Source organism: Uloborus diversus, chromosome 1 (assembly GCF_026930045.1).
Source record: "Uloborus diversus isolate 005 chromosome 1, Udiv.v.3.1, whole genome shotgun sequence".
In the NCBI taxonomy this organism is placed as follows: domain Eukaryota; kingdom Metazoa; phylum Arthropoda; class Arachnida; order Araneae; family Uloboridae; genus Uloborus; species Uloborus diversus.
In genome coordinates, this window is record NC_072731.1 from 114,127,589 (window position 1) to 114,153,543 (window position 25,955).

At 34.5% G+C, this 25,955-nt stretch overlaps 1 protein-coding gene across 1 annotated transcript in view; it reads left to right on the top strand.

Annotated features, from left to right (window-relative positions):
• Positions 1-19,975: 19,975 nt before the first annotated feature.
• LOC129231562 (plexin domain-containing protein 2-like) overlaps positions 19,976-25,955 on the top strand; it is a 91,133-nt gene continuing 85,153 nt past the window's right edge. Inside the window, exon 1 of the mRNA XM_054865922.1 lies at positions 19,976-20,066. Within this exon, the coding sequence (XP_054721897.1) occupies positions 19,976-20,066 (91 nt within the window). The remainder of the gene's footprint in view (positions 20,067-25,955) is intronic.

Sequence of the window (25,955 nt, forward strand, 5' to 3'; positions counted from 1 at the left end):
GTAATTAATGGTTTATTATTATTATTTATGCTGATTGGACACTTGCTCACTATATCCAACCAACCAGCAGAAATATCGCCAGAATTTTTTCAGAAAGATTTCAGTAGCTGATGCATTTGGCAGTTTTTTCCACTGTCGCTGTTTTTGAGCCCAAAGACTACGTAATAATGTTTCTCAGCTTTCACCATATAAACAAAATATCGCCAATCAAAGATATTTAAAAAAAAAATACTGTGTAAAAATAACTCAACAACTAAATTAGGCAAATCCACAAATCGCGCAAAAACTTCCATTAATTTTTCTTTTTGCACGATTTCAAACAATCGCCAAATTTTACTACTTATTTTGGAAACATTTTGGATGAAACCGTTTAGCACCATTTTATTTTGACCAAAAGTATCTCAGCATCGGGCAACAATATTTCTATAATAAAAATTAGTAAGGAGGGGGAGTATTATCGAAAGTGTCCCAAAATGATTCTCGCAAATTTGGTAAGATTATAAACCGCACCAAGTGCCCACAAAAATTGGAATTTCAAAAAAAAAAGAAAAAAAAAAGCAAGTGTTAGGGGAACGCGGGCGGCTACATTTTTTAAAACAGTTCGTACATCAATAGCCATACAGAGAAGGTTTTAGATTTTAAAAAAAAGTACTAACAGATAAATCTTTTTAAACATGTAAATGTAAAGTTTAATTTCATATTTCGGAAATTCTTCAAATTTGTATAGTTTCTAATTGAATACTATTTTGTTCTTTATACTTATTTCTATTTTAGTTTAATGAGTAAGGAAGAAGTTCGATTTTTAATCACGTCAAAAAGGTTTGTTTTAAATTCTTTCGCTTAAAACAGAAAACAAGGGCAAGTAATGATTGTTTCTCATAATTATTACTGACCCAGGCAAAGCCGGGTATTTTTGCTATGTACAACAATCTGGTAACTAAATAAAGAAAGTTATTAAATAGAGTCTGCCCCCTACCCCCAGTTACCATCGAAAAAATATTTATTTTTTACCAGGAAAGGCCAAATACATGTAAAACATTTTCTTTGTAGCATCTTCTGTTCGGAATTAAAATTCATATCGTATTAATGTAGATAAAGCAAACATCTTACGCAGTTTTATGAACTTGACAAGTCTCTGGCGAATGTATGGCACTGTGGTCCTTTTTCCGATAAATAGTGGATTTGGATTATTTTACATTTTTACGCTGCTTTTAATTGCAAAAATAAATAATGAATTAGATTGCATTCGTTGAAGAAAATGAATTTAATTGAAAAAAAAAAAAAAAAAGACATTTTAAAAACTTATTCGATAGGCAGAGTTATGATAACGCGGTCGGGATGAGTGTTCAAAAATCTTGGCTCTGCAGCCATTACAAAATTTGCATTGAAATGTAAAAACTTCGCCAAACTAATTTTGGTAAAATTATCATTAAATACTATGTATAGGGTATTGCAGTTAAAATTAATCCACCAAATTAGTGAAACAACACGCTCAAATAACATTAAAACTGCTATTAAAATGTAAATTAATCCACCAAATCCATTTTATATCTCCAGACTTACCAGGCGACTACGTTACGCACTGGCGAATTTTTTTAAATTTTAATGAAACTTTTCTTTTTTGTGTGTGTATTTTTAAGGCTTAATGATGCTAATTAGGATTTTGTGGAATTAATGTCCCTATTTTACTGACAACAATGGAGAATATTGTTCTTTCTTTCTTTCTTTTATTTTCTTTTTGTTCTTTTATTTGTTTTTTATCCTATCAGACCTGTACTGATGAAGATTTTTGGAAATAATCATGACTGAGATTATCAGAGGGAAATACTATTTGAAAACACTGATAGAGACTATTCTAATAGAAACTTTTGGGGACTTTTAATTTATTTTTTCTTTTTGTGTGTGTGTGTATGTGTGTTTTTAAGGATTAATGGTGCTAATTAGGATTTTATGGAATTAATATCCCTTCTTTAATAGCGACAATAGAGAGTATTGTTATTTCTTTTTTTTAATTTGTTTTTTATGCTATCGGACCTGTACTGATGAAAATTTTCGGAATTAATCATGAAGGAGATCTTCAGAGGGAGATGTTATTTGAAAACGCCATTCTAATAGAGACTTTAGGGAATGTTTCTCTTTCCGAAATGAGAAGTTTTTTGTACTATTGTCCTCATTTAAATGGGAACTTAAAAAAAAAAAAAAACTGTTGTTCTTACTCTGATTTTAATGGTATTTTTACTCTGAACTTTTTTGGTATTTTAATCAGGACTGTTTACGTTGTTAAGAAACAGTTAATATTCTTCACGTGGGGGATTTTAAAGGTTTGATGTTCTCACTCTAAAGGGACATTATTAGAATCTGGATTTGTAGTGACTGTCGACCCTATTTTGAGACGATTTCTCCGGTAAGAAGCTACATAATAATTTAGATAGCAGGTGTAGCGCTGGTGGACACCATTTGATGGGGATTATAAGGGAAATGGTTGACTTTATTTAAGAATTGTTGACCTCACTCGAATTGGAATTTTTGAGAATTACCAAAACTGACTTCTTTACAACTCCTGAACGTTTTCCTGATTTATGTTGTGTGATTTTTTGGTTGTCTTCCCAGTTTCGCCGACATTTCATTTACCCCTCCCCTTCCCTTGATTTTCAGTTTTCATTATAACTTTTGGGGCATTTTAAATGTGTCGGCGAAACTGGTTTTTGGTAACTATTTGACCTCTTCCTGTGTTGACCATTAACTTGAATCGATTGAAAAAAAACTCATCAACGTGAGCGAAGCCGCGGGTAAAAGCTAGTTCAATATAAAAGTAAAATACTGACAAAAAGTGTTAAAACATGAAGTGCAAATTTAAATTTAATGAAACTGGAAAGGTTCTTTTATAATGCAGGTATAACAGTAAAAGTTTTACTCCAATATTGCAGAACACAGGAAAGTCATTGTTTTCCTATCAATTTTCACGTTGATACTGTAATAATTATTAAACTATTTGTCTTCTTTACTAATAATAAAGCTCAAAGTTTGTCGGGATATCTGTCCGGATGTCTCTCTGTGACGAGCATAGCACCTAAACTGTTCGGCCGATTTTCATGAAATTTGGCAGAGAATTTGTCTGTAGCATGGGGGTGTGCACCTCGAAGCGATTTTTCGAAAATTCGATTTTGTTCTTTTTCTTTTTCAATTTTAAGAACATTTTACCGAGCAAATTATCGTATCGTGGACGAGTAAATTACAAAATTATCATAACGTGGAACGGTAACATAAAAAATGTTGAGAAGGCCAGGGCCAACCCAGGGCTGTCGTGCAACTGAGGAAGGAAGGAACCGTAAAATGGCCGAGCAAATTAACATCGCAAATTGGGGGAAAATTCATCATCCATTGTTTGTAAATATACAGGCGAATGAAATGACCTTTTAATTTTTCTACTACGAGCAAAGCCGTACGGGTACCGTTAGTAGAAAATAAAACTAAGCTCTGTTGAAGAGCTTTTTTAAACGACTTTCAGATAATGTATTTGAATTTTACAAAAATATGACCTATTATGGAGTTTTAAGCAGTTAAACCGACGTATTAACCGATACATGGCGGCCATTTTGATGACGTCACCACAGGGGGTCTTGACCTCCAATCGATTGCCTCCCGGCGTTTTTTTGCTCTCTTATATAAACATAAGTGCTGTATAAAATTTCATGCTGGTATCCGGAAGTGAAATGTTTTTGCACAAACTCCACCGACTATGATGAGTTTTATTAAAATATTTAAAATACAAGAAGCATATGGTTTCCTTTTTTCTTCATGCATTTTATTTCAGCTGTTTTTTATCAAAAAAAAAAGGAAAATAATTCAATGTTTTATGCTATTTTTATTCTTTCTCAGTTTATGTAATTCCATATTATTTCCTTTTTTTCTTAGAAAAAGTAAAGGTGCTATTTATTTAGATTGTTAAAAAATGTTTGGGAAATACACCCATATGGATATGGGACTTTATATTGTAGCAAGATTTTATCAAGCTCTGATGTGTAATTATTTTTTACTGATTTCTGAATTACTCAAATTTAGATTTTATGAATTTTTAACCATATATGGGAAAAGAATAATCTAATTTAACATCTAACTTGGGCATTTTAACTTGTTAATATCAAATACCATATTTAAATAAATTTAAATTTCAAAAATTCTATTTAAATAAAAAAAATCCGATTTAAATAAAAAATCCGAGTTTATATATATGTATATATATATTTTTAAAAAAATTCTGATTTTTATCAACCCTATTATGAAGTAAGATCCAAAAATTTAAACACTATTTTATAATCCGTTAAATAAAATATGCAGATTTTTTGTTGTTCTTTAGTCCTGATTAAAAATTTCCCGATTTATCTGTTGAAAATCATTGTATTCTGTCAGTGCATTATGTTTTAACACATCATCCATTAAAACTTTTTATACAGTTTAACCTCAAATTGTTCGACGAAAAAAACCAAAAGATTCCATCGTTATTTCCATTTGAAGTTGCATTTGATTTGAAAAAAAAATATCAGTTATTTGACGCAGTAAAAAAACATATATCTCGCCGCTTGAATTTCATTACGTTTCATAACGGAACTAGCGTTTTTGCCACTCTAATCTCTCTCAAACCGGTCTCCGTGCTTGGTCATGGCGGCCAATGGAAGCAGTATACGAGTCGCTCCTCTACCCTATTATAGAACTCTTTGGTAAAACCATTTGCATTTCAAATTCCTTTCATTTTGGTTCAGTCATGTTTATCTCTTGTGTCAATATTCAGGTCTACGAGATATGGCATTTCAATTTTAGTGATGGCTTTTTTTATCTATTCATTGATACCAAAAATTGAGAATTTATTCAAAATCTGCACAATTCCCCCCCCCCCCTTAATTTTTTTAGGTGATAAAAAATAATGTTTTCCGTAATTCGGAATGTTAAAAAATTTTCAGTTGTTGAAAAAATACTTTAAAAGTAGTTAAATTGACAAATACCTTTTCTATATACATGTTCATCACCAAGTACTTTTTCCAACTAAGTTTGTTTGAAGCAAATTCACCTTTAAGTTAGGGATTTATCTTTGCCTTAAATTTTCCGTTAGAGGCTAATGTTACACGAAATGGGAAGATTGGGCGCCGCATATTGGGCGCCGGGAACTTTGGGCGCCGAGCATATTGTGCCCAGTATTCCCGGGGCCTAAAATGCTCGGCGCCCAATGTTTCCGACGTCCAAAATGCTCGGCGCCCAATGTTCCCGGCGGCGAATTTTGAAACGCTCTCAATGCTTACGTTACGGTAGCTACCGGTTAGTTAACCACGTGACAGCTAATGATCACGTGCTCCAATCAACTGCTTAGAACGGTAACCGGTTGATCATAGAACGCTGCGGTTAGTAACCGGTAGACCGGTGAGGTTCGTCGAACGCAAGGAATGCTTGTGTTCGCCGAGCTCAACTGGTAGCTACGGGTTAATCGATCACGTGACATCTAATGATCACGCAGCGGTTAGCAACCGGTTACTCAGTGGTCGACCGGTTAGGATCGCCGAACAAAACCAATTACAGTACATTGGCGAAATGAGAAATAAAAACGAGCACGTTCTATTAAACAGCATGGTGACCTGGATACATTAAAGCAACCCCGAGTAAAATGTAAACAGAGCCGCCCCTTTAAATTGTGAGGCAGAAATTGCAATGCGAAATATTGCTGTTTAAAGTTTTAGTTCGTTTTAATTTCACGATTTACTGTTTTTTGTGTTGTGAAATATTTCCGTTTTCGTAGGGTTTCTTCTGAATCTTAATTTACGTCTGTATTGTTGTTATGTTTGGAACCCTTTCCCCCAACTACCAATCACTTCTCAAGTGCTCCAAACTCAGAGTTAATTACAATACAATATGAATAGCAACCCCTTCCGCAAGTTTTCCGGATTTTTCGCATGCCATGAATGTAAGGGAAAAAAACGGAAACAAACAAGTTCAAAGGGTGCAAGAATGCGCTAGCCAAGGGCACTCACTTTGGCTCCCCTCCCCCCTCTAACTTAACTATGACAGGTGCTATGAATTCAAAGTCAATTATACAATATTTGCTGTAAACTTCTTTGATAGGGGATATTTTAATATAATTAAGATTTTGGTGCAATCTGCAAATTGTTATCAATTATCAGTTCATTCAGGCAAAATTAACAAGGCCAAAAAAAAAAAAAAAAAAAATTTTTTTTAGAGCTTTGAACATATTATTATCATTAGCATACAAATGAACTCACACCTATTAGACTATAATGATTTAGTACAGTTAAGGAGTGACACAAGCTCGGAGCATAAAACAATCGAAATGGAAAAGCTTACAGTTCCTGGGGCCAATGATTACTGATTGCGAGTAGTTGGTGGTAGCCAAACGTGTCATTTTAATTTTTTCTAGGAAAGGGGGGGGGGGGGAGTGTGCAAAGGCTGACACTGGTCGCTCAAATTCTCACGAGCCCCACAGAGCATAGGAGCAGTGACTCAACATCTTCCCACCCATCCTTTCCCCTTTTTATTTATTTTTTTTTATAAAACTAAAAACTGAGACAGATGAAGGTGAAATTAAATTAAATGAAAAGGATTATATTCTTTCCTGAGATAAAATGTATTTCTTAGATCATTAAATGGTAGTATTTTTTACAGATTTTCTCACGACATTTTTATTGTTAAAAAACTTTATGAAATAACCAAAATCTTCAACATATTGTTCAGAGAAAACCAATAAATTAAAACATCAACAACATAAAAGAAGCGCACTCAGATTGTATTTCAGTTACTATTCTCAAGAATATAAAAAAAAATCAACAGTCAAAGAAACTCATTTTGAAACAGCATGTATTATCTACTATGTTAAAATCTGTTCTGCGTTTCTTTCAATGTGAGTTTATTGCGAATGTTTACAGCAAGCAGAATTTTCCAAACATAACAACAATACAGACGTAAATTAAGATTCAGAAGGAACCCTACGAAAACGGAAATATTTCACAACACAAAAAACAGTAAATCGTGAAGTTAAAACGAACTAAAACTTTAAACAGCAGTATTTCGCATTGCAATTTCTACCTCACAATTTAAAGGGGCGGCTCTGTTTACATTTTACTCGGGGTTGCTTTAATGTATCCAGGTTACCATGCTGTTTAATAGAACGCGCTCGACCACTGAGTAACCAGTAGCACGTGATCATTAGATGTCACGTGATCGATTAACCGGTAGCTACCAGTTGAGCTCAGCGTACGCAAGCATTCCTTGCGTTCGATGAACCTCACCGGTCGACCGGTTACTAACCCCAGCGTTCTATGATCAACCGGTTACCATTCTAAGCAGTTGATTGGAGCACATGATCATTAGCTGTCACGTGGTTAACTAACCGGTAGCTACCGTAACGTAAGCATTGAGAGCGTTTCAAAATTCGCCGCCGGGAACATTGGGCGCCGAGCATTTTAGGCCCCGGGAATACTGGGCACAATATGCTCGGTGCCCAAAGTTCCCGGCGCCCAAAGTGCTCGGCGCCCAAAGTTCCCAGCGCCCAAAATGCTCGGCGCCCAAAGTTCCCGTCTCCCAATAGTCGGCGCCCAATCTTCCTAGACCGAATGTTACATTCCTTTGATGCGTAAAAAATGGAACAAAATATATTTCAAATAAAAATCTGGAAATGAGGTGTGCTCGCTGAAATTTTTCGAACAGAAAGTTTGTTGAAATCTGACTATTCACTCAAAAGTTATTATGTGTGTGTGTGGGGCGGGGGGGGGGCAGCAGATTTCTAAATGTATTCTGTGGGAAAAAAAAGCCTTTTTGCTATTATAAAATTGATATAAAATTAATTTACTTCAGCTGTTAGTTGATTCCAGCTACATTAATAGCACTTTTTTAGGAACATTTTAAATTCAATAAATTTCTTCTGCAATTCTGCGTACAAGCGAGGTGAAAAAAAATCATGAAACTAAATTATAAAAGCCATTTTTTCATAAGGTATTATTTTGAATCTGCATAGGGAAAAATTAATAACCAAACAAATGAAGACAAAAAGGACAATTTTTATGCAGTTAAAATTTAGCACCTTTTTTTTTACTTGAAAGTGAACAATGACAAGATTTTTATTGAAAAAAGGAAGGAAGTAAAAAAAATAGCATACGGAACAAAAAAAAAAGTGTATCAAAATAAAGTCCTTTTTTTCAAACATTATTTACTAAAACTATCGGCCAAGGACGTAGTCAAGGGGTGGGTCCATGGGGTCCGGACCCCCCCCCCCCCCTTCCTGAAAGACCCCTGTCCTTTTTTCTCGGTTGTTGCATCTCGCATCAACAAAATTTTTCCGAAAGAGAATGTTTTTATAAAACCCTGCATTTTTCCCTTAAATATTCCCATTAATCGGAAAATTTCTCAGTCCTTGAGTCAATTCAGAACACGAGAACCTCGTGCAACAACTGCAGGTTCCCAACTTTCGTCTGCCTTTTACTGTCGCGCACTACGTCGGAAACCGGGAAATGTCCGTATCGTCTTTCAAACCAGCTGGGTCGTGTGACCTTGAAATTCAGCCCCCTCTCCTCTGGTCCATCAGATTGCCATCGGCAAAGTAAAAACAAGCATTTATTGCCCCCCAGTCTCATTGTATCCCAGTCTCATTGGCGTGGTTTTCTTTATTTCTGTCTCCTTTCTTTTTGGATTTTCGCGGATTACATAGACGCATGTTGCACGAAAGACAGCCAGAGTGAGGTGCGTTCCTGGTGAATCAGTAATTGAATTCCGATTCTTTTCTGTTTTAACACGCAGTTTTTATCTATATCATACTTATAGGAAACATATCTTGAAGAAAAATATATGCAAAAGAAAATTAAGTTTAGCCAAACTAGGTAAGAGCCAGTGCTCCCTTTTAAAGTTTTCTTAAAAATACAAGCATTAAAAACTAATTTTAGATTCTAAGCCAGCAGCGAAAAAAGAAATTCTACACATTTCATGTGCTTGAGGATGAGAAAAAATTATTGATTTTTTTTTTTCATTTTAACTCTTTATATTTTTGACATGGTTCATTTCAGATTCATTTTATATTTTGATAACAATTTTATTTGAACTTTTAGATTATTTTTAACATTTCTCTCCTTTCTGAGTAACAAATTACATAGATTTTTTTTCTGATGTTTTCCCCCCAATATTTAAGCATGATCATTGAAAATATTAAATGCCCAAAAAGAATTCGTGTTTGAAGGTAAAATAAATAAAATAAATGAATAAATAAAACTTGAAGTTGATGTAACGAATTTTTTGCGGAATCAAAATTTTACAGAAAAATAATTGAAAATTACTTGAATATTTTTCTGTGATCAGTTTATGAAATTACAAGTTCGGCCATATTGAAGCATGTAATAAGTAATTTATTACGAATTAATACTTTTAAATCTTACCGAATTGTGATTCTATGGTCCCAAAAGAAAAACAGTTAGTTTTTTAATTGAAGAAAAATTATCTCTCTCTCTCATCTCTTATATTCGATATTGTCCCATAAAGCATATTTGTATTCCAATTGTACTGAGAAGTTATTTAATTAGCATCTATGCATCCATCTTTAGTAAATTGTGAAGGTAGCATTAAACGTAACAAAAAACAGGCATATGCATTTAACTATAAATTACTGGGTGAAAACTACCGCTATTTACTGCGTTACAAGCAAAGAAACAAAAAAGGTGAATACGAGATAAATTTTTTTGAGTTTTTCGTTTCTATATCGCTTTTTTTTTTTTTAAATTTTTTCGACTCTTATTTTCTTCAAGTTAAAGATATTTGCTATTTCTTGCAATAAAGTGTTTTGCTAACATCGTATTAAAAAAAAAAATCATTGCCTGCGTTGTAAAATATGATATGTATTGTTGTTAAAATTAACAACACGTTGTTAAAATAAAATCACACAGATGTTTAATTTAATTCATTAGGTATACATTCCATTAATCGGCATGTAAAAGATCCCTTAGGTCGTTTGAGCTCTTGACAAAATGAAATTCCTTTTGCAGTTTCACATCGAAAAGAGCTCAGGTGTCTCCATCTGGTGGAAACTGGGCATCAAATTTTTCTCTGACATTCACATCCACGCCTTAATGGTGGCATATGAATGACTGGATGCCATATGGTCGGTTCTCACTTGTTCCGCAAAAGGTTAAAGCCTCTAACACAGCCCCATTAGGAAAAATAAATTATAAAGAACGGCAATACGCCTTTTCCAATATTTAAATTTTTTTCGAACAGCTTTTACCCTTTGAGGAATAATGACTTCACTTGAGAACCCCATTTATTTCTTGCTTCTCTTTTTTTATTTCAGCTAACTGGAATCATTGTGTCAGTTGGCTGAAGAAAAAAATTTATATATATAAAAAAATGGTTGCATCAAAGGAAGCCTCCGTCTCTCAAAGAGTTAATAGTTTGTTCAAGCTTTTAATTGATGAAAAGGAATGATAATTATGAAACGGATAAGATTGGAAATATCATTCTATTTCGCATTATCAAAAGAATATAAATAATGCCGATGATGAGTAACCCGCGTGTTTCAACAATGAATTCGCGCCACGGCATGATATGTAATTTGATAATATGTTTTGGTAATGATTAACATTCAGGGAAAGGCTTTATTGTGACAAGGCTGAACTCGATCCGGTAACTTAACAGTTCTACTGGTAAGACCGTGTCACCTCAGAGGAATGAAGAAACGAAAACAATGAACGCTATCTACCGGAGTTTAGGGTTAATCCACTGGTGTTAGAGTGAAAATTTCAACTATCAAAATATTACCAAACAGGCAATTGCTTCGTTCAAATGTAGAAGAGTTGAAGCAATTTTCACCCGTCATACGTTGATGGGCTACTTTCTAGTTTTCAAATAAAATGGCATAAGTACAAATGTACATATTTTGTTGAAATATATTTACAAAGCTTTCCGTTTTTCTTTTAATGTGCCCTTTTTATTAATAGAAAATATATCACTCATTTTCAGGAGGACAGAGGTTCACCCATGTTTGGAAACTTTGTGTGTGATAACTTTCAGTTTAATGTTAATTTACAAACTTTCAATAATGAATTTACCACTTAATATAAAATTTTTGTTAACTAATTTTAACTAATGGCTCTATTAATTTCAATTATTTAATTAATTTTAGTTAATTATCATATTTTAATAATCAGTTTTAATTGGATTTATCTTATCTTGTGTAACTGTCAGCTACTAATTCTGCTTTAGCATGCCTCCTCTTTTGAAGTTCGTGCAACCTTGGACCCCCCCCCCCCTTAACAAAGTTCTAGCTACGTGCCTGTATCGGCGATGAAACAAGTAAAAAAAAAACCGCGTGAAGAGATAAAAACTTATTTTAGCAAACCAAGTATTTGTTTTGAGAGCAGACGATCCGAACTGTACGGCAACCCACAATAGTAACGATGACGTCATGGTTTAGAAACAAGTCTGAGCTCTGCCGGTGTTGGCTAGTATTGAGGATAGCTCGAACTTCAGCGTTGCTTGGACTTGTCTCATCTTGGATCGTGTGATAAGCGCTGAAGCAGTTGACTGGTTGATTGGAGCACCTGATCATTAGCTGTCACGTAATTAACTAGCCCGTCGCTCCCGGTCGAGCTCGTCGAACGCAACAAAAGGTTGGGCCGTGGCCAGGGCTGCCAGACGTTCCGGATTTCAAGGGACAGTCCCGTATTTTGTGCACCGCGTTCCGGAGAACTTCAATACGGGACAGTTAAAGTCCAGTATTCTAGCCGATCACAATATTTTACAGAACGAGATTTTATTTTATGAGAAAAAAATGAAGTAAAACAAAAAATGTGAAATAATGAGCTCTAAGAAAATCATGCGGCAGCAACCGCAAAAATTGTTTTCGTTTTGATGTGGTTTGTATGTTTTTGTTTTTGTGGCAGACCATGAGGAGCCGTATGGTTGCTTCTTTGCTCATTGAGTAAGGCTGGAAATATATTTCTGCAAATGTTTCGTCAATCAATCGCAATGAAAACTATAGTGCCTAGAAAGCTCTTTCTAGGCACTATAATGAAAACGATTTTTATATTTTGATAGGCGACATTTTGCGAAGTTTAATGCTTTGTTGCGATTGAATTTTTCAGACTTATCATGAATAGACGTCTCAAAAATCTCTCTCCCCCCCCTTATTACTCCTAGAAGCTTGTCCCGTATTTACTGTTCTTAAATCTGGCAACCCTGGCCGTGGTAGTCCGATCGGTAGGAGCGGTGTCGGATTCGGGGCCGGAGGGTCCTGGGTTCGAACCTCGATAGTCGAAGACCCACCGTCGTCACTAAAGGGGACTGGGCGACGTTAAATATGCTCGTGGTCTCAATGTCCTCCAAATGAAACGATACCTCTGGGGGTGTTAGCACCAGGTAGCTATTAGTTCCTGGACTAGTTCTAAATTCTCATTAACTGTTCGATCCGGTGATGGTGCTGCCATCTATCGGTACATAAAATAATGGAGGCAAGGCACTTAGTATGCAGTCCTCGACATATATACAGTTGTAGTCAGTTGTGACTCTGAATAGGAATAGGAACATAAAGGTGGCGTTCGACGAACCTCACCGGTCTTTCGGTAGATAACCGGTAACTTACCGCAGCGTTCTATAATCAACCTGTTACCGCACCGGTTACTATTCTAAGCTGTTGATTAGTTGATTGGAGCACGTGATCATTAGCTGTCACGTGATTAACTAATCGGGCGCTACCGGTCGTGCTCGTCGAACGTAAGCATAATAAGAATGAGGGTTGCGTACTGGCGCTTTGCCTCCATTACATACATTAGTAAAATTTCATTAAATACATTGAGATTAGGAAACATTTTGTTATATTTATGCATACAATTTTTTTTATTTAATATAAAAATCCTTATAAGTTCATTTTGATTCAAGTACGATTCCGATTCCGAGTCACAACTGACTACAACTGTATTTATGTCGAGGACTGCATACTAAGTGCCTTGCCTCCATTATTTTTTTATACCGAAAGATGGCAGCACCATCACAGGATCGAACAGTTAATTACAATTTAGAACTAGTTCCATAGGCGGATTTAGGACTCAGTTCCTGGGGGGGGGGGCAGGATTTCTTTCTTTCTTTCTTTTTTTAGCAACATTTTTACTGCCCCCACTCCCATGTTTTTGTCTGTTTCCTGTGATGCATAAGTCCGTGCTTTACTTTTTTGTGTGTCGTTTTCATTAATGTATGTTTTCATGCTGTCTTTTTTGAATTGACCTTAAGAGAGGGAGCTGGTATCAAGAGAGTGACGCAGGGCTCCCTTTTAAGTGGAAAATTGAATATCTCCAATTTTAGGAGGCCGGGGGGTTTCTCCACCAGAGGAAATTTTGTAAAATGGATATAAAATTCTGCATTTTGAAGCCTTTTAAAGGTTAATTGGATAGACATAGAAATTGATAACTAGATTATACAGTTGTACAATATTGTTCAAACTTAGTAAGAAACAGCCATTTTAAGTTTGAAAGAAAAAATAAACTATAGATTTCTTACTGCAACAACCTTTTTTTAATTATAAGTAGTGCAGAAAGTGAAAAGGAATAGAAAGGTAGTGTATCATTTTTTTTCCTGGCTAAACAGATTAACAATATGCAGTAGAAGTATTTGGAGCTCATTTTGCTTAGGATTTTCAAAGACGTATCTAATTATTTTCAAGGACTCTAGAAAAAATAAAATTATTTAACGCACTTCATTTGTGCTTTCCAGTCTCTGATATTTTAGTACTTGATTGTAAATTTTTACAGTCCTGTTCTAACTTTGTGAGAAAAAGCTATTTTAAATTTAAAAGAAAAAAGAAACCATATATTTCTCATGACAACAACTTTTCTTCAGTTGCAAGTGGGGCAGAAAACGAAAAGAAATAGAAGTAGTGTGTATTTTTTTCCGTGCTAAACAGATAGACAATATGCAGAAGAAGTAACATAAAAGCAATCAATACAAAAGAATTTCCAAAATACTGCATTCGGGATTGAATAAATAGCGAGAAATGAAACATGTGAGTCACAAAAATTTATTCCAAATAATATGTTACCAACATGAGAATCGTGATTTTTACACTTTTAATACAGGATGTGGCAAGGAACTGAATTTGACATATTTTGGCATTCCTCCCCCTCTACCATTTGTTAGAAATTTTAAAATTTATGGTTTGTAGCCACATGTTTCCAAATATTCAAGGTTTTCAAGTACTTAAAAATGAAATTAGTTTTTTCAAGAAATTCCCATTTTTTAAGGAACGAATCATGAAACTTTTTGGGGAGTTAGGGACTCACTTCAAAGCAGGGGCCCTAAGCAATAGCTTGTTTATCTTATAGTCAAATTCGGCCCTGTTTGTAATTCGCTCTTACCTGCAAATTTTTGCTTGATTTTTTGTAATTTTTACGAAAATTCGTCAGTTTTTACGGTAAAAGGATTTTTACGATTTTACCAAACTTTGTTAAGTTTTTATAGACTTTTATAAAATTTCAGTAAATTTTTCCAAAACTTTTGATGACTCAATTATTTAGATTTCAATAATAACAAGGACTGACTCACTTAGACTTAGATGATTATGACTTACCTTACTTTTTAAACAGTTTTTATAAAGTAAGTAAAATTGTACTCTCTTTCTAAGTAAAAAGATTCATTTAATCAGAATACTCAGATAACTGAAATTTATTCAGTGTGTGGTAGTATTTATTTTTTCTCTCTCTCTTTAAAAAGAGAGAGAAGGGGAAAAAAACTGTTTTTTAGAATTTCTCAAAAGGTTAATTAATCTACTAAGAACATAAATATTATGCACAAATAATACTTGAAATGTGGACACAAATCATAACAAGTAGATCGTTATTTTAACACGAATGGGGGGGGGGGGTCCCCTTTGCTTTAGGTTCTAATTTGTTAAAATAACCGTCAATTATTATAAGTGTTGCAGTTTAATGTATAGCTCGTTTAGCCTATATTTTCATTCATATACTTGCCCAAATAGTTTTCAGTCCAAAAAAGTGAACTTGGACACATTTTCAGCACCTCAGTGACAGCTGTACTATTTGTATTTAATGTTCATTCCCTACCCCCCCCCCCCCCCCCCCCCCCGCTCCTCTTTTCTTTTCTTCCATCAGAAAAGGACATTCGCTTTTCCCTTCATTTTTATTGAACTATTCAAAAAAGAAAATTTGATTTTTTTGTGAGATTTTGGAAGGTGTGTTGTTACTATATAAAGTCCTCCCAAAACTGGGGGCATTGCCCCTATGCCCCCCTATAAATCCAACCATGCCCTTCTAAACTATTCAAAAAAGAAAAAAAATATATTTTTTAAAATTTTTGGAAGATGTGTTGTTACTACATAAAGTCCTCCCGAAACTGGGGGGGGGGCATTGCCCCCTCTGCCCCCCATAAATCCGCCTATGAATAGTCCAGGAGCTAATAGCTACCTGGTGCTAGCACCCCCAGAGGTATCGTTTCACTTGGAGGACATTGAGACCACGAGCATATTTAACGTCGCCCAGTCCCCTTTAATGACGACGGTAGATCTTCGACCATCGAGGTTCGAACTCAGGACCCTCCGGCCCCGAATCCGACACTCTACTGATCGGGCTACCACAGCCCATTGATTCAAGTAATGTAAAATCTCAGAAAAGAAGGAAAGGAAAATATGTAAAGTTGGAAACTCTCTTCTGTCGTGGATAAAAAGGCAGTTGTAACACACCTTTGGCTGTTCGATATATTTTTGTGTTTTGTATAATATTCTGCCTATTTTGACTTATTTTCGTACTGTTTTTCAAAATCCTTTAACTAATGCTACCGGAATTGGTTCCTTTGACCCTTTTCTTATTAAACCTTATTATTTGCGCGGCTTGTACGCGCTATCTTTTGCTAAATATTCTGCTATTTCCTCGAAATTGATTCCTGTATTTTTAACTATGTATTTTGAAGTAAAGGTTTCTTCTATAATTCTGGAAGTAATTTCTGTTTCACAGATTTTTTTTAGTTTGAAGATAGTTTTTTACCGTTGCTGTATTTTTTGTTGTTATGACAAGGTTTTGCTTGCTTGTAAGTTTAATTGTGTCTTCTACGGTGACAATTTTATTCAGTTGTTCGTTGAATATTTTTGTATTGTTTGTGGGAATCTTTATCCGTTACTCGCGAGTCGGATGTCTTTTCATCCATAAGCTCATTATTTTTTGCATTGAAAAAGGCGTTCCCTGTAACGCCGAAACACGGGACTTACTGTCTTGAATAATAAAAGAAAAAGTATCCAGACCGAAATACTCCTCACGTACTAACCTTATGTCTCACATCTTCCAAACGCAAGTCCACGCCCGCATACGCAATCCACCAGAACACTCCTACACAAATAAAAACTTAATTTTAACCTTTTTTCTTTTTTTTTGGTTCTCAGAAAATCTTTTTCTTGACGTCCCTTCAGTTATGAAAGAAAGTTTATTTAATAAGAGAAATTTCATGTCAACAAGTTGCACTTCTGCACCTTATTCGGAACTCCAGCGCTCGAATACGCTACCTTGCGGTAATTTACAAAACTGCAAATGAAACTAAAACTTTGCCACGTTGCGTTCCATGTGTGTCTGTTGACGTAAACACAGGCAGTTTGTTCTGAGTATTTATTAACGCAATCGATGTGTCTTAGTTTGCTTTCAGCTACAGAAATTAATTCGTCCCTTAGTAGTATTCTCGAGTTCCTCAAAATAATGTTAGTTTTCATTATTTCCTTAATAGGTGAAAGCGAAAATTCTGGATTAACAAACTTGGATAACGTTATACAAGGTAAAAATTTTTATTGTTTTGTATGAATTTGTAAGAATATGGGAGTTTTTTTAATCTTAAATCAATTAAACTTACCATATTTTACAGCAGCATTTAGTTGGAATGGACAGTATGCAAAATATTTTCTTGAATATATTATCGTAGAACAAAATGAATAGCCGAGAAAGAATTTACTTTATTCCTTTTATTCTCAGCTGAAAGATTTCGCCGAATTTGTTTAGGGTTTTAGTTTTGGTATAGACACGTTTAGTGGTGACGTCAGGGGTTGCCAGAAACTCGGGGAAGTTTCCAATCATGCCGTTGCTATGCGCGTTGCTAAGGAAGAAACAACATAGGATCTTCGTACGAATAGGGTTAGAGCGATGTTTAATTGATGGTTTCTTGCCATATAAATGCTTAAATAATTTTTTTAGTGGTTTCAAGTTACATATAAGCCACCTGTAGACATCATTTGACGAATATCGATAGTTTTTACATGTGAATCGGGTTAAAATTCGGCAAAACATAGACTTATGTGGAATACAAGTGTGTTTTTTAGAGTTATACACTCTTCTTATTGTTATTTCTTTTTCTCCGGGTGGAGGGGAACAGCTCCGCCATTTGAGAGGGTCTGGAAAGACATTGCCCCCTCTCCCCCGCTTTCGGAAAATTGCTGTATTTCTATAAATTTTGCGCAATTTTTTGTCTTTCGATGCAATATGCATTGACTATATGATTTAACCCCCCCCCCCCCCACTTTGCAGAAAAATTTGAAATGACGAGATGAGGGATATATATATATATATTTTAATCCTGTTTAAAGCTTTCTAAGAATTTGATTATAATTATTTTCTTCGGGCGGGATTTTTTTTTTAATGGTATAAGTAATTTTTTGTTTGGGGAAGGAGAATTTTTCACTTTTCTCGATTGTGATGCTTGTTTGCATTGAAATTATTTTTTTTTTCGAATGGGAGGGGGGATGTTAGGTTACATTGTCCTTATTCTAATGCGAGTTTGATTGAGATATTTTAGTTTAAAAGTTTTTCTTCTGCGAGAACACACACGTAATTTAAGTTAAACTCCAATTGAGCTCCATTTCGAATCGGAATAAAAACTAGCTTGAAGAAATTGATAAAATTCCCATTGAACCTAGAAAAAAACTAATATGTATATCCTTGTCCCCCACCCCCAAAGATCAATTCCTTAAAATTACGCGCAGCAAAAAGAAATATCCCCTCCCCCCGAAGAAAAAAAGAATTTAATTGAACTATGCATTGCAAATAGTAGAACAAACTGAAATTTTCAATGTATATTTATGTATATTGATATAAAAAATATGTATAACAAGTAGAGTAAAGTAAAAATCCCCCGCCTCGGAATACAAAAAAAAAAAAAAAAAAAAAAAAAGATTAAAATATTCGTGACAATTTGAAGAAAACACGCAATTCTCCCTTTCCCCCAAAGAGCCCGAGAGAATGGAGTTTCATTAAAATATGCATTATTACTGGAACAAATGCAGAAAAATCCTCCCCCCCTTCCAGGTATCGCTGACTAGGCTGACATGATCTCTCGTCTTCTAAAGAAAAGAATGCTTACAATTCAATTAAAACTACTCCTCTTCCTAAAAAAAATAATAATAATAATTAAATTTCGCTCTAAACTTTAAAAGAAAAATCTCACCCCCCCCCCAAGTCATGATATTTCAAATTTCCTAGGAGGGTACGTGCAAAAAGGAAATAGTCAATGTAGGAGTATGTTGCGTCGGAAAACAGCAAAAATTGCACCAAATTTATTGAAATACAGTTATTTTCCAAAAGGCATGAGAGGGGCAATACCTCTCCTGACCCTCTCAAATGTCGGACCTGTCCCCCTCCCCCCCAACGAAAAAGAAATAACAATAAGAAGAGTGTATAACTCTAGAAAACACACTTGTATTCCACATAATTCTATGTTTTGCCGAATTTTAACCCGATTCACATGTAGAAACTATCGATACTCATCAAATGATGTCTACAGGTGGCTTATATGTAACTTGAAACCACTAAAAAAATTATTTAGACCATTTAATTGCCAAAAAACTATCAATTAAACATCGCTCTAACCCTATTCCTACGAAGATCCTATGCTGATTCTCCCTTAGCAACGCGCATAGCAACGGCATGATTGGAAACTTCCCCGTGTTTTTGGCAACCCCTGACGTCACACTAAACGTGTCTTGGCGAGATTTTGCGTTTTTAGTTAAACCATTTTTAATTTTTATCATGAGTGGAGTAAAATGGTAGTAAGATTACAGAATTCGATAAGTGAAAGGAAATAATGGTCAATCAACTGAAAAGAAAACTACCACCATATATCCGTGAGAATTTTGTTGATGATTTGCATAACATGACACAATTAAATCGTAGTTCAGAAATTAGAAAAATCGAAACAGAAAATTTTTAAATGAACCGATTCGGGAATTCGAGAGAAATAACTCGGCCACAAATGAAAAACAATAAGCGCTAGCCAAGCAAGGCAAAAAAGTATCATCTTCTTTCGATAACAATTTGTAATATCATATTGAATTTTCTAGCATTAATTGTTATTCTTGTCAGGCCACAATTATTATTTAGTTTTATCAAGAATTGATAAATATCGAATTCAACATCGTGGAAATAGCTGCTTAGAACTACGGACTACGTATTTTGCATTAATCTTTGACGTTTAGTAATGCTTCTTGAATTCTCATTTCTTTCTACGTGGGCCAGAATATCCACAAGACTTTGAAAATTAATTTAAAAAGAATAAAGCGAAAAAATGATACGTACGAACAAAAATCACAACACTTTTAGCATTTTCTTCGTTACCATGTGCGTTTGTTTTAGTTTTCAAGTCCGCCATTACACAGTGACTTCAGTGCCCCCTATAGTTCGTTGGAGTTGCGAATTTGGAGGAATGATTGTGTTGCATCATATTTAAAGGAAATGGTCTCTGGTAAAATAGAAAAATTTCTACAAGAAACTAACTATGGTAGAAAACCCTTTGTTTAGAAGTTGTTCCCGAATCTCATTCTATTATAAGCACCATAAGACGTTAAATAATAGTTATTCGTATTTTATAATGCGGCCTTGATGAGCAATAAATGACCTTGATTAAATTTTTATTAACAATAGCAAGAAATCTTTGGCAACCACAACATAACCATAATCACGAAACAATGGCGGTGGTAATTAATATTGCCAGAAGTGTCAGAGATTTTTATTTTGTCCTAATTGTTTTTAACGTCGTTGCTGCGTTTCAACTTTCAGGTAAGTTTCTGTTTTTTATTAGATGCCATAGATTTTTTTTCGTTTCAATGGAAAGAACTTTACTATCCCGATTAACACTAGAACCGCGGAGATTTCAGTATACCTAAAACCGCAGGCAGGGGTCAATTTGACCCAAAGCTTAAAATGGGTTCTTTGATGTTTAGAAAGAGGTAAAAAAATATTTTTAATGAACAAGAGTAATACTAAGATTATACAATATAATAGTAAGGTATAAAATTCTCTCCCATTAACTTTAATCATTTATTCATTTCACTTTGTAGTGTAAATCTTTTAGCGCATGTTAAAAATATTAATATTTTAAAGAAAATTCTGTAATTTTAGGAAGAAGGAAACATTCCGTGGTTTATTTTAATTGTATTACTTGCTTATTTTTTATGAGTAGATTACAAAATATGCTTTAGAAATTAAAATGACAAAGCTCTTACCAGCAATATGGATACATTCTTCGTGCGGTACATGCAATTAACACAGTTCCTTTTTATACACTTAGTGCACTTGCCACATATTGTTTTTCTACAGTCGAAATAGTTGTCAACAGTTTTATTATTGCATTTTGAGACATGACAACGCATTCTCTTTGGAACTACCGACATATTTTTTTTCGGATCTGGATGTCAGTGTGGCTAAATTTCGGCTTTGCAATATGTATGGATATGTTCTTTTACGTTTTATTGAAATGTATTGCTCTCAGTTCTTCGACGAGCTGCTGAGGAAACTCTTTCCTTGAAATGTACTTTCCTGTGGCTTGTTTACACAAAATCCAAGAATTTATTTCCGCAAGGTCAAGATATTGGAAAAGATGTGATTAGGCCATCTCCTAGCCCCAGCTTTTATGGTGTATGCTGGTAATATGAACAGTTGGATGCTATGAGCTAAGTAGTATGACATTTTTCTTTTGCTTCCCTTGATAAACTGTCATGGTGATGCAGGGTTCGTACGCTCCTTCAAAACTCCTCCAATACTCCTTCATTCAGGAAATTTTCATGAAGGGCCCTTCAAACTCTTTCATTTTGGTTTTAATTCCTTCAAAACTGCTTCTTTTTTAGTTCAAGACTACATAATTTTTCTCTATGACAGTGACTTAAAATACTTCAATTGACAACTTAACATCGTCACTAGGGCAAAGGTATATTTACGATTTTGATGTAGTTATTTCGTCTATTTATTTTTTTCATAAAGATGTGATTTACAAATTGAGCATAGGAGTCATAAAAGATGAAGGTGAAAATATTATTAGATGACTAAGACATTTCATAAGTGAAGTAAAACATGCTTAAATGGTGCTTAGCTATTTTTTCAAGTTTTATATCTATTGCTTTTCCCTCCACCACACTCTCAGCAGCAAAAGTCAGCTTGTTTAATTATTATTTAAATGTTTAAAAATACATAAGTAGATGTACTATATTAAGCAATTGTGTTAAAGAAAACAATTGTTTAGTAAATCGCAGTTCGGACAATGTAAAAAGGGTCATCCATGTTTGATGTCATAACTTGAGGGGGCGTCGGGTTCATGAAATTGTGACAAGGGTAAGAGAAAGAGTGATAAAAAGTGACATCACACAGCTGTTATAACACTATGTTATGACATGTGACGAGGAGTAGTAAGGTGAAGTATGACATTTTGTGACAAAGGGAAAGAGGGTCAAATACAATTTGAATAAAAATGCAACACCATTTAAGGACAGCCCATTAGTACTCCTTCAAAAGCTCATTTTATTCCTTCAAAACTCCTCCAAAAATCCTTCATTTTATTTCTGAAATTGAGTACGAACCCTTTGATGTCATCGTGCTTTAATTATGTCGTTTCATGCAAGGGTGTGTTCATTTTTTTCTACAGCTGTGGGGACTTCTCAACGTTTTTGTTTTACTGTTCCAATTAAGCTTGTCATTTTTTCTTTTAAAATTTTTGCTAGCTTCAGAGTTGTAAAATAATTGTCCATGGTGACATTTCTTCCTTTATTTTCAAACGGTTTGATTAAATTTAAAACAACATATTCACAAAGATTCTGATTTGTAGGACGATTCTTATCTTTACATAGATATGAAAAGCCATTCACTATGTACCAGGGTTGGCAAGGTTTTGGACACCCTGGTTTTTACCTGGTTTACCCTGGTTTTGGGACGGTAAAAACCCTGGTTTTTACCGTCCTGTCCAAAAGTTTCCAAAACTATGTTTCAATATTATTGGGGGAAAAAATGAAGTGAAACATCTAATTGCTCTTTTGAAACGCATCAGTATTTTATTAGATCTGCTACAAAGAAAGTTCTCGACTGTTGATTGTCTCGACTAATGATTTTTTGACACTTTTGAAAGCTGAAGAACTTGAAATTCATAGTAAGTTTCTGCAGAAAAGATTTGGTAACTACACCACCCCAGCTCACATTACATTATACATACATAGGTGCATGAAGGACTAACAAAGAAGAAATAGAAAGGCATTGGTTGAATGATATTGATAAAAATCTCTTACTAATTCTTGTTACATTTTCTATTATAACTTCTCCATTTCTAGCAACCAACGTATACTTGTATTTTTCCGAGGCAACCATAAACATGATCTACACCACTGTACAAATTAATTGAAACAAACTCAAAAAAACTAAGAAAAAATGGTATTTTATTGATATAAAATTAAAGTACTTAATGTGATCTCCACTACTCTTTATTAACATTTGAACACGATTCGGCATGGAATCAGCCAATTTTTTACAATCATTTATAATATTTATGTCATTGTACCAGCCATGAATTAGCGCAGTAATTGACTTTCCTATAGTCGAACAGGCTTTATCCAACAGGCAATTCTTGCATATAGTCCAAAGATTTTGGATGAGAATCAGGAGAGTTCTCAGACCATTCCAATTACTCAATTTGGTTCTACGACCTGAATTTAGTTCATCTTGGACGTATGACATGGAGCTAAATCTTGCTGAAAAATCCACGTTCCACCTATACATCGTTTTTACAACTCGGGTTTCTAGTAAAACCTTTTCTTCGAGAATAGTAATATATGGGGCAGAACACATTATTCCCTCAACAGGCTGCAAAGAACTAGCCCCACTGGAAAAGAAAAAACCCCAAAACTTCTTTTGAGGGTGTTTTACCAATTGGTTTATGGTGGCAATCCCAAATTCTTTCACCTGGAGATCTCTGCACGTGTTGAGTTTGTTGGCATTGGACAATGAAATTACTTCGCTCACTAAATAGTAAAGTACTTTCCTTCACTTTTCAACAGTCCAATTCCTATATTTTAACACTCACAAAAAGCACTTTTTCTTCATGTGTTGGGTCGGAAGCTGTTCTTCATTGGCCGATACTCCGATCGACCGGCTGCAATAAGGCACCTCCGAACTGTAGTTGAGATAATATTTATTCCATGCTCTTTTTAATCTCATTTAAGTGCTGTAGTAGTCTTTCAAAGGTCTTTTTTGCCTTCCATACATAAAAAGAGTTGGTGTTGTTTTCAATTTTCTGTCACATTTCTCTCTCCGCTTTGCAGACACGTTCAATGTCTCTCTCTCTCAAAGTTCTCTATATTTTGTTTTATAATAGCTCTCAGAGTTGCAATACTAACTCCAACTATCTTTACACTCTCTCTATAAGTGTTTGGCGTATGTTCGGAATAGAAAGTAGGGGAATGTGGGGCAAAGTAAGTGAAATGGTTAAAATGACTAAGTTTTTTCTAAATGAACAAATCGGAAATTTGTTTTGAAAATTGCAGTACATAAAGAAAGGACATTGTATTTTATAATAAAACTTGCGTTGAAATAGTATTTTTTATTTTTGGCAGTAAATTTGAGTCTCAAAAAAAAGAGGGAAATTTTTCACTTTTTTTTCTATGGGGCAAAGTGAAAAACAAAATGTTTTTCTAATCAAGTATTTTCTATTTGATCATAAAACATATTTTTGGTCAAAAGAATTGGTAAATAAAACGTTGAATGAATAAATAAAAGGATTATGAAACAATAAACGAATTCAGTAAGTTACCACCCTATAGCCAAGGCTAAGTAAGAAATACATGAAATACACCGCCAGCTCAGTCAATTCCAGCTGAGGACTGCAGTTTCGTGCTTATTAGCACTCATCAGCCCGGCGTAGGAGTGACTGAGCTGGATGTGGAAAACCTCTAAGGAAGCCAAGAGTGCCAAACAAACTGGTAGCTAATACAGAATTAGCACTAACCAGACGATTGACCGAAGCAATGGTTCGGTTCAACTCGAAGATTGAAGGCAAGGCAGGTATATTCAGTACCTTACGGCCCTATAGCCAGGGCTAAGGCAGAAATACAGGGTGGTGTATTTCATGTATTTGTCTTTGATGGCAGACTTTCTAGTCCTCATATGAATAATAGTGAATGATCAAGTACGCTGACGTCATCAACTTTGAAACCCATGCTGCCACGGCATGATAATTTGATAATGTTTGACATGCTGGGAAATGCTTTATTTTGACAGGGCTTAACTGGATCTGGTAGCTCAAATGTTTTACTGGTAAGACTCATTTTAAGAGAATGAAAAAACGTTAAAATGATCAACAATGAATGCTATCTACTGGAGTTAAGGGCTAATCCACTGGAGTTTGGGTTAAAATTTCAAAAATCAAAATATTACCAAACAGACAATTGATTTGTTCAAATGTTGAAGTAATTTTCACCCGTCATACCTTAATGGGCGAATTTCTAGTTTTAAATATTTGCAGACTGGGCCATTGGAAACTTTTAGGGTGTTGGGTGTTTTGAGGGGTGTTCTTCTCGTTGGTGGGGCGGGGAGCCCTGAATAATAGGCAGTTCTATATTTCACTTGGGCTCTTCTAACACCCCCTTTCGTTTGGCAAATTAGGTTATATTCACTGTGTCTAATGTTCAGGGATGAGATTTTTCTGTTGCCTTTTTAACCTTTTTTCCTGTTTTTTGCCTCTTTCAAGCCTTTTTTTTTCCTCAAAATTGCAAAAAAATACGATTTTTTAAAAATTTTCGGTGCCTGATTTCTTAATCTTTCTATTTTCCCCCCTCGAATCTTCATTCTCTGCGATATCTGCCAAAAACGTATGTTTTGGAATCATGCAACAACATCAGACACGTGCTGCACCGAAGTTGCGAAGTTGCATGCCTCGTTTGAGATTTCAATCTTTTTGCATCCTGCAAGTATTTCAATTTTATTTTATAATTATTTAATAATTATTTTTAATGTTGGGAGTGGTTTTTTACTATATGCTACCTTATATCTGCTTATTTTATTCATCATTTTCAATAATATTTTTATTTTTTATTATTTTAGAAAAAATGCAAATGTTAATCAAGAAATGTCACTTAACACCCACAGCCTCGAATTTTATTGAAACTTGGCATGGTTACTTTTTTTTGTGTATTTAAAAAAGTATAAAAAATATTTAGTGTGAATCTCAAACAGTTTAGGCTTTACAGCCTGTTAAAAGTTTTGTGATTTTATGAGGCAGCTGTAATTTTTTCTTTTGATTCTGAAATCATATTAGGAAGTTTTAAAAACAAATTTTGAGTTCTAATGCAAGGAAAAAGATAAGCAATTGTGTATATACAATACATATATATTAATTTTCAATTCTTAATGAAAAGTATGTTCTACCACATAAAGAAATTTTAGGTTTTTCTCTCTGTTGTAAATTTTTACTTTACAAACAGACCTAATTTTAAAATCTATGTTCTCACTCGTTTAACTATAAACTCGTATATTTTTAATGTAAAAAATTTATTTTTCTCTAAAAAATATAAAAAGTTCACACTATTGTGTGATGCAGCCAAGATAGCTCCGACTCCCCTAACCCTTTGTTCAAGGACTCGGGTTAGAAATTGTTGCCTCTTTTACAAAATTTAGATTTCTTTAGGATTAAAT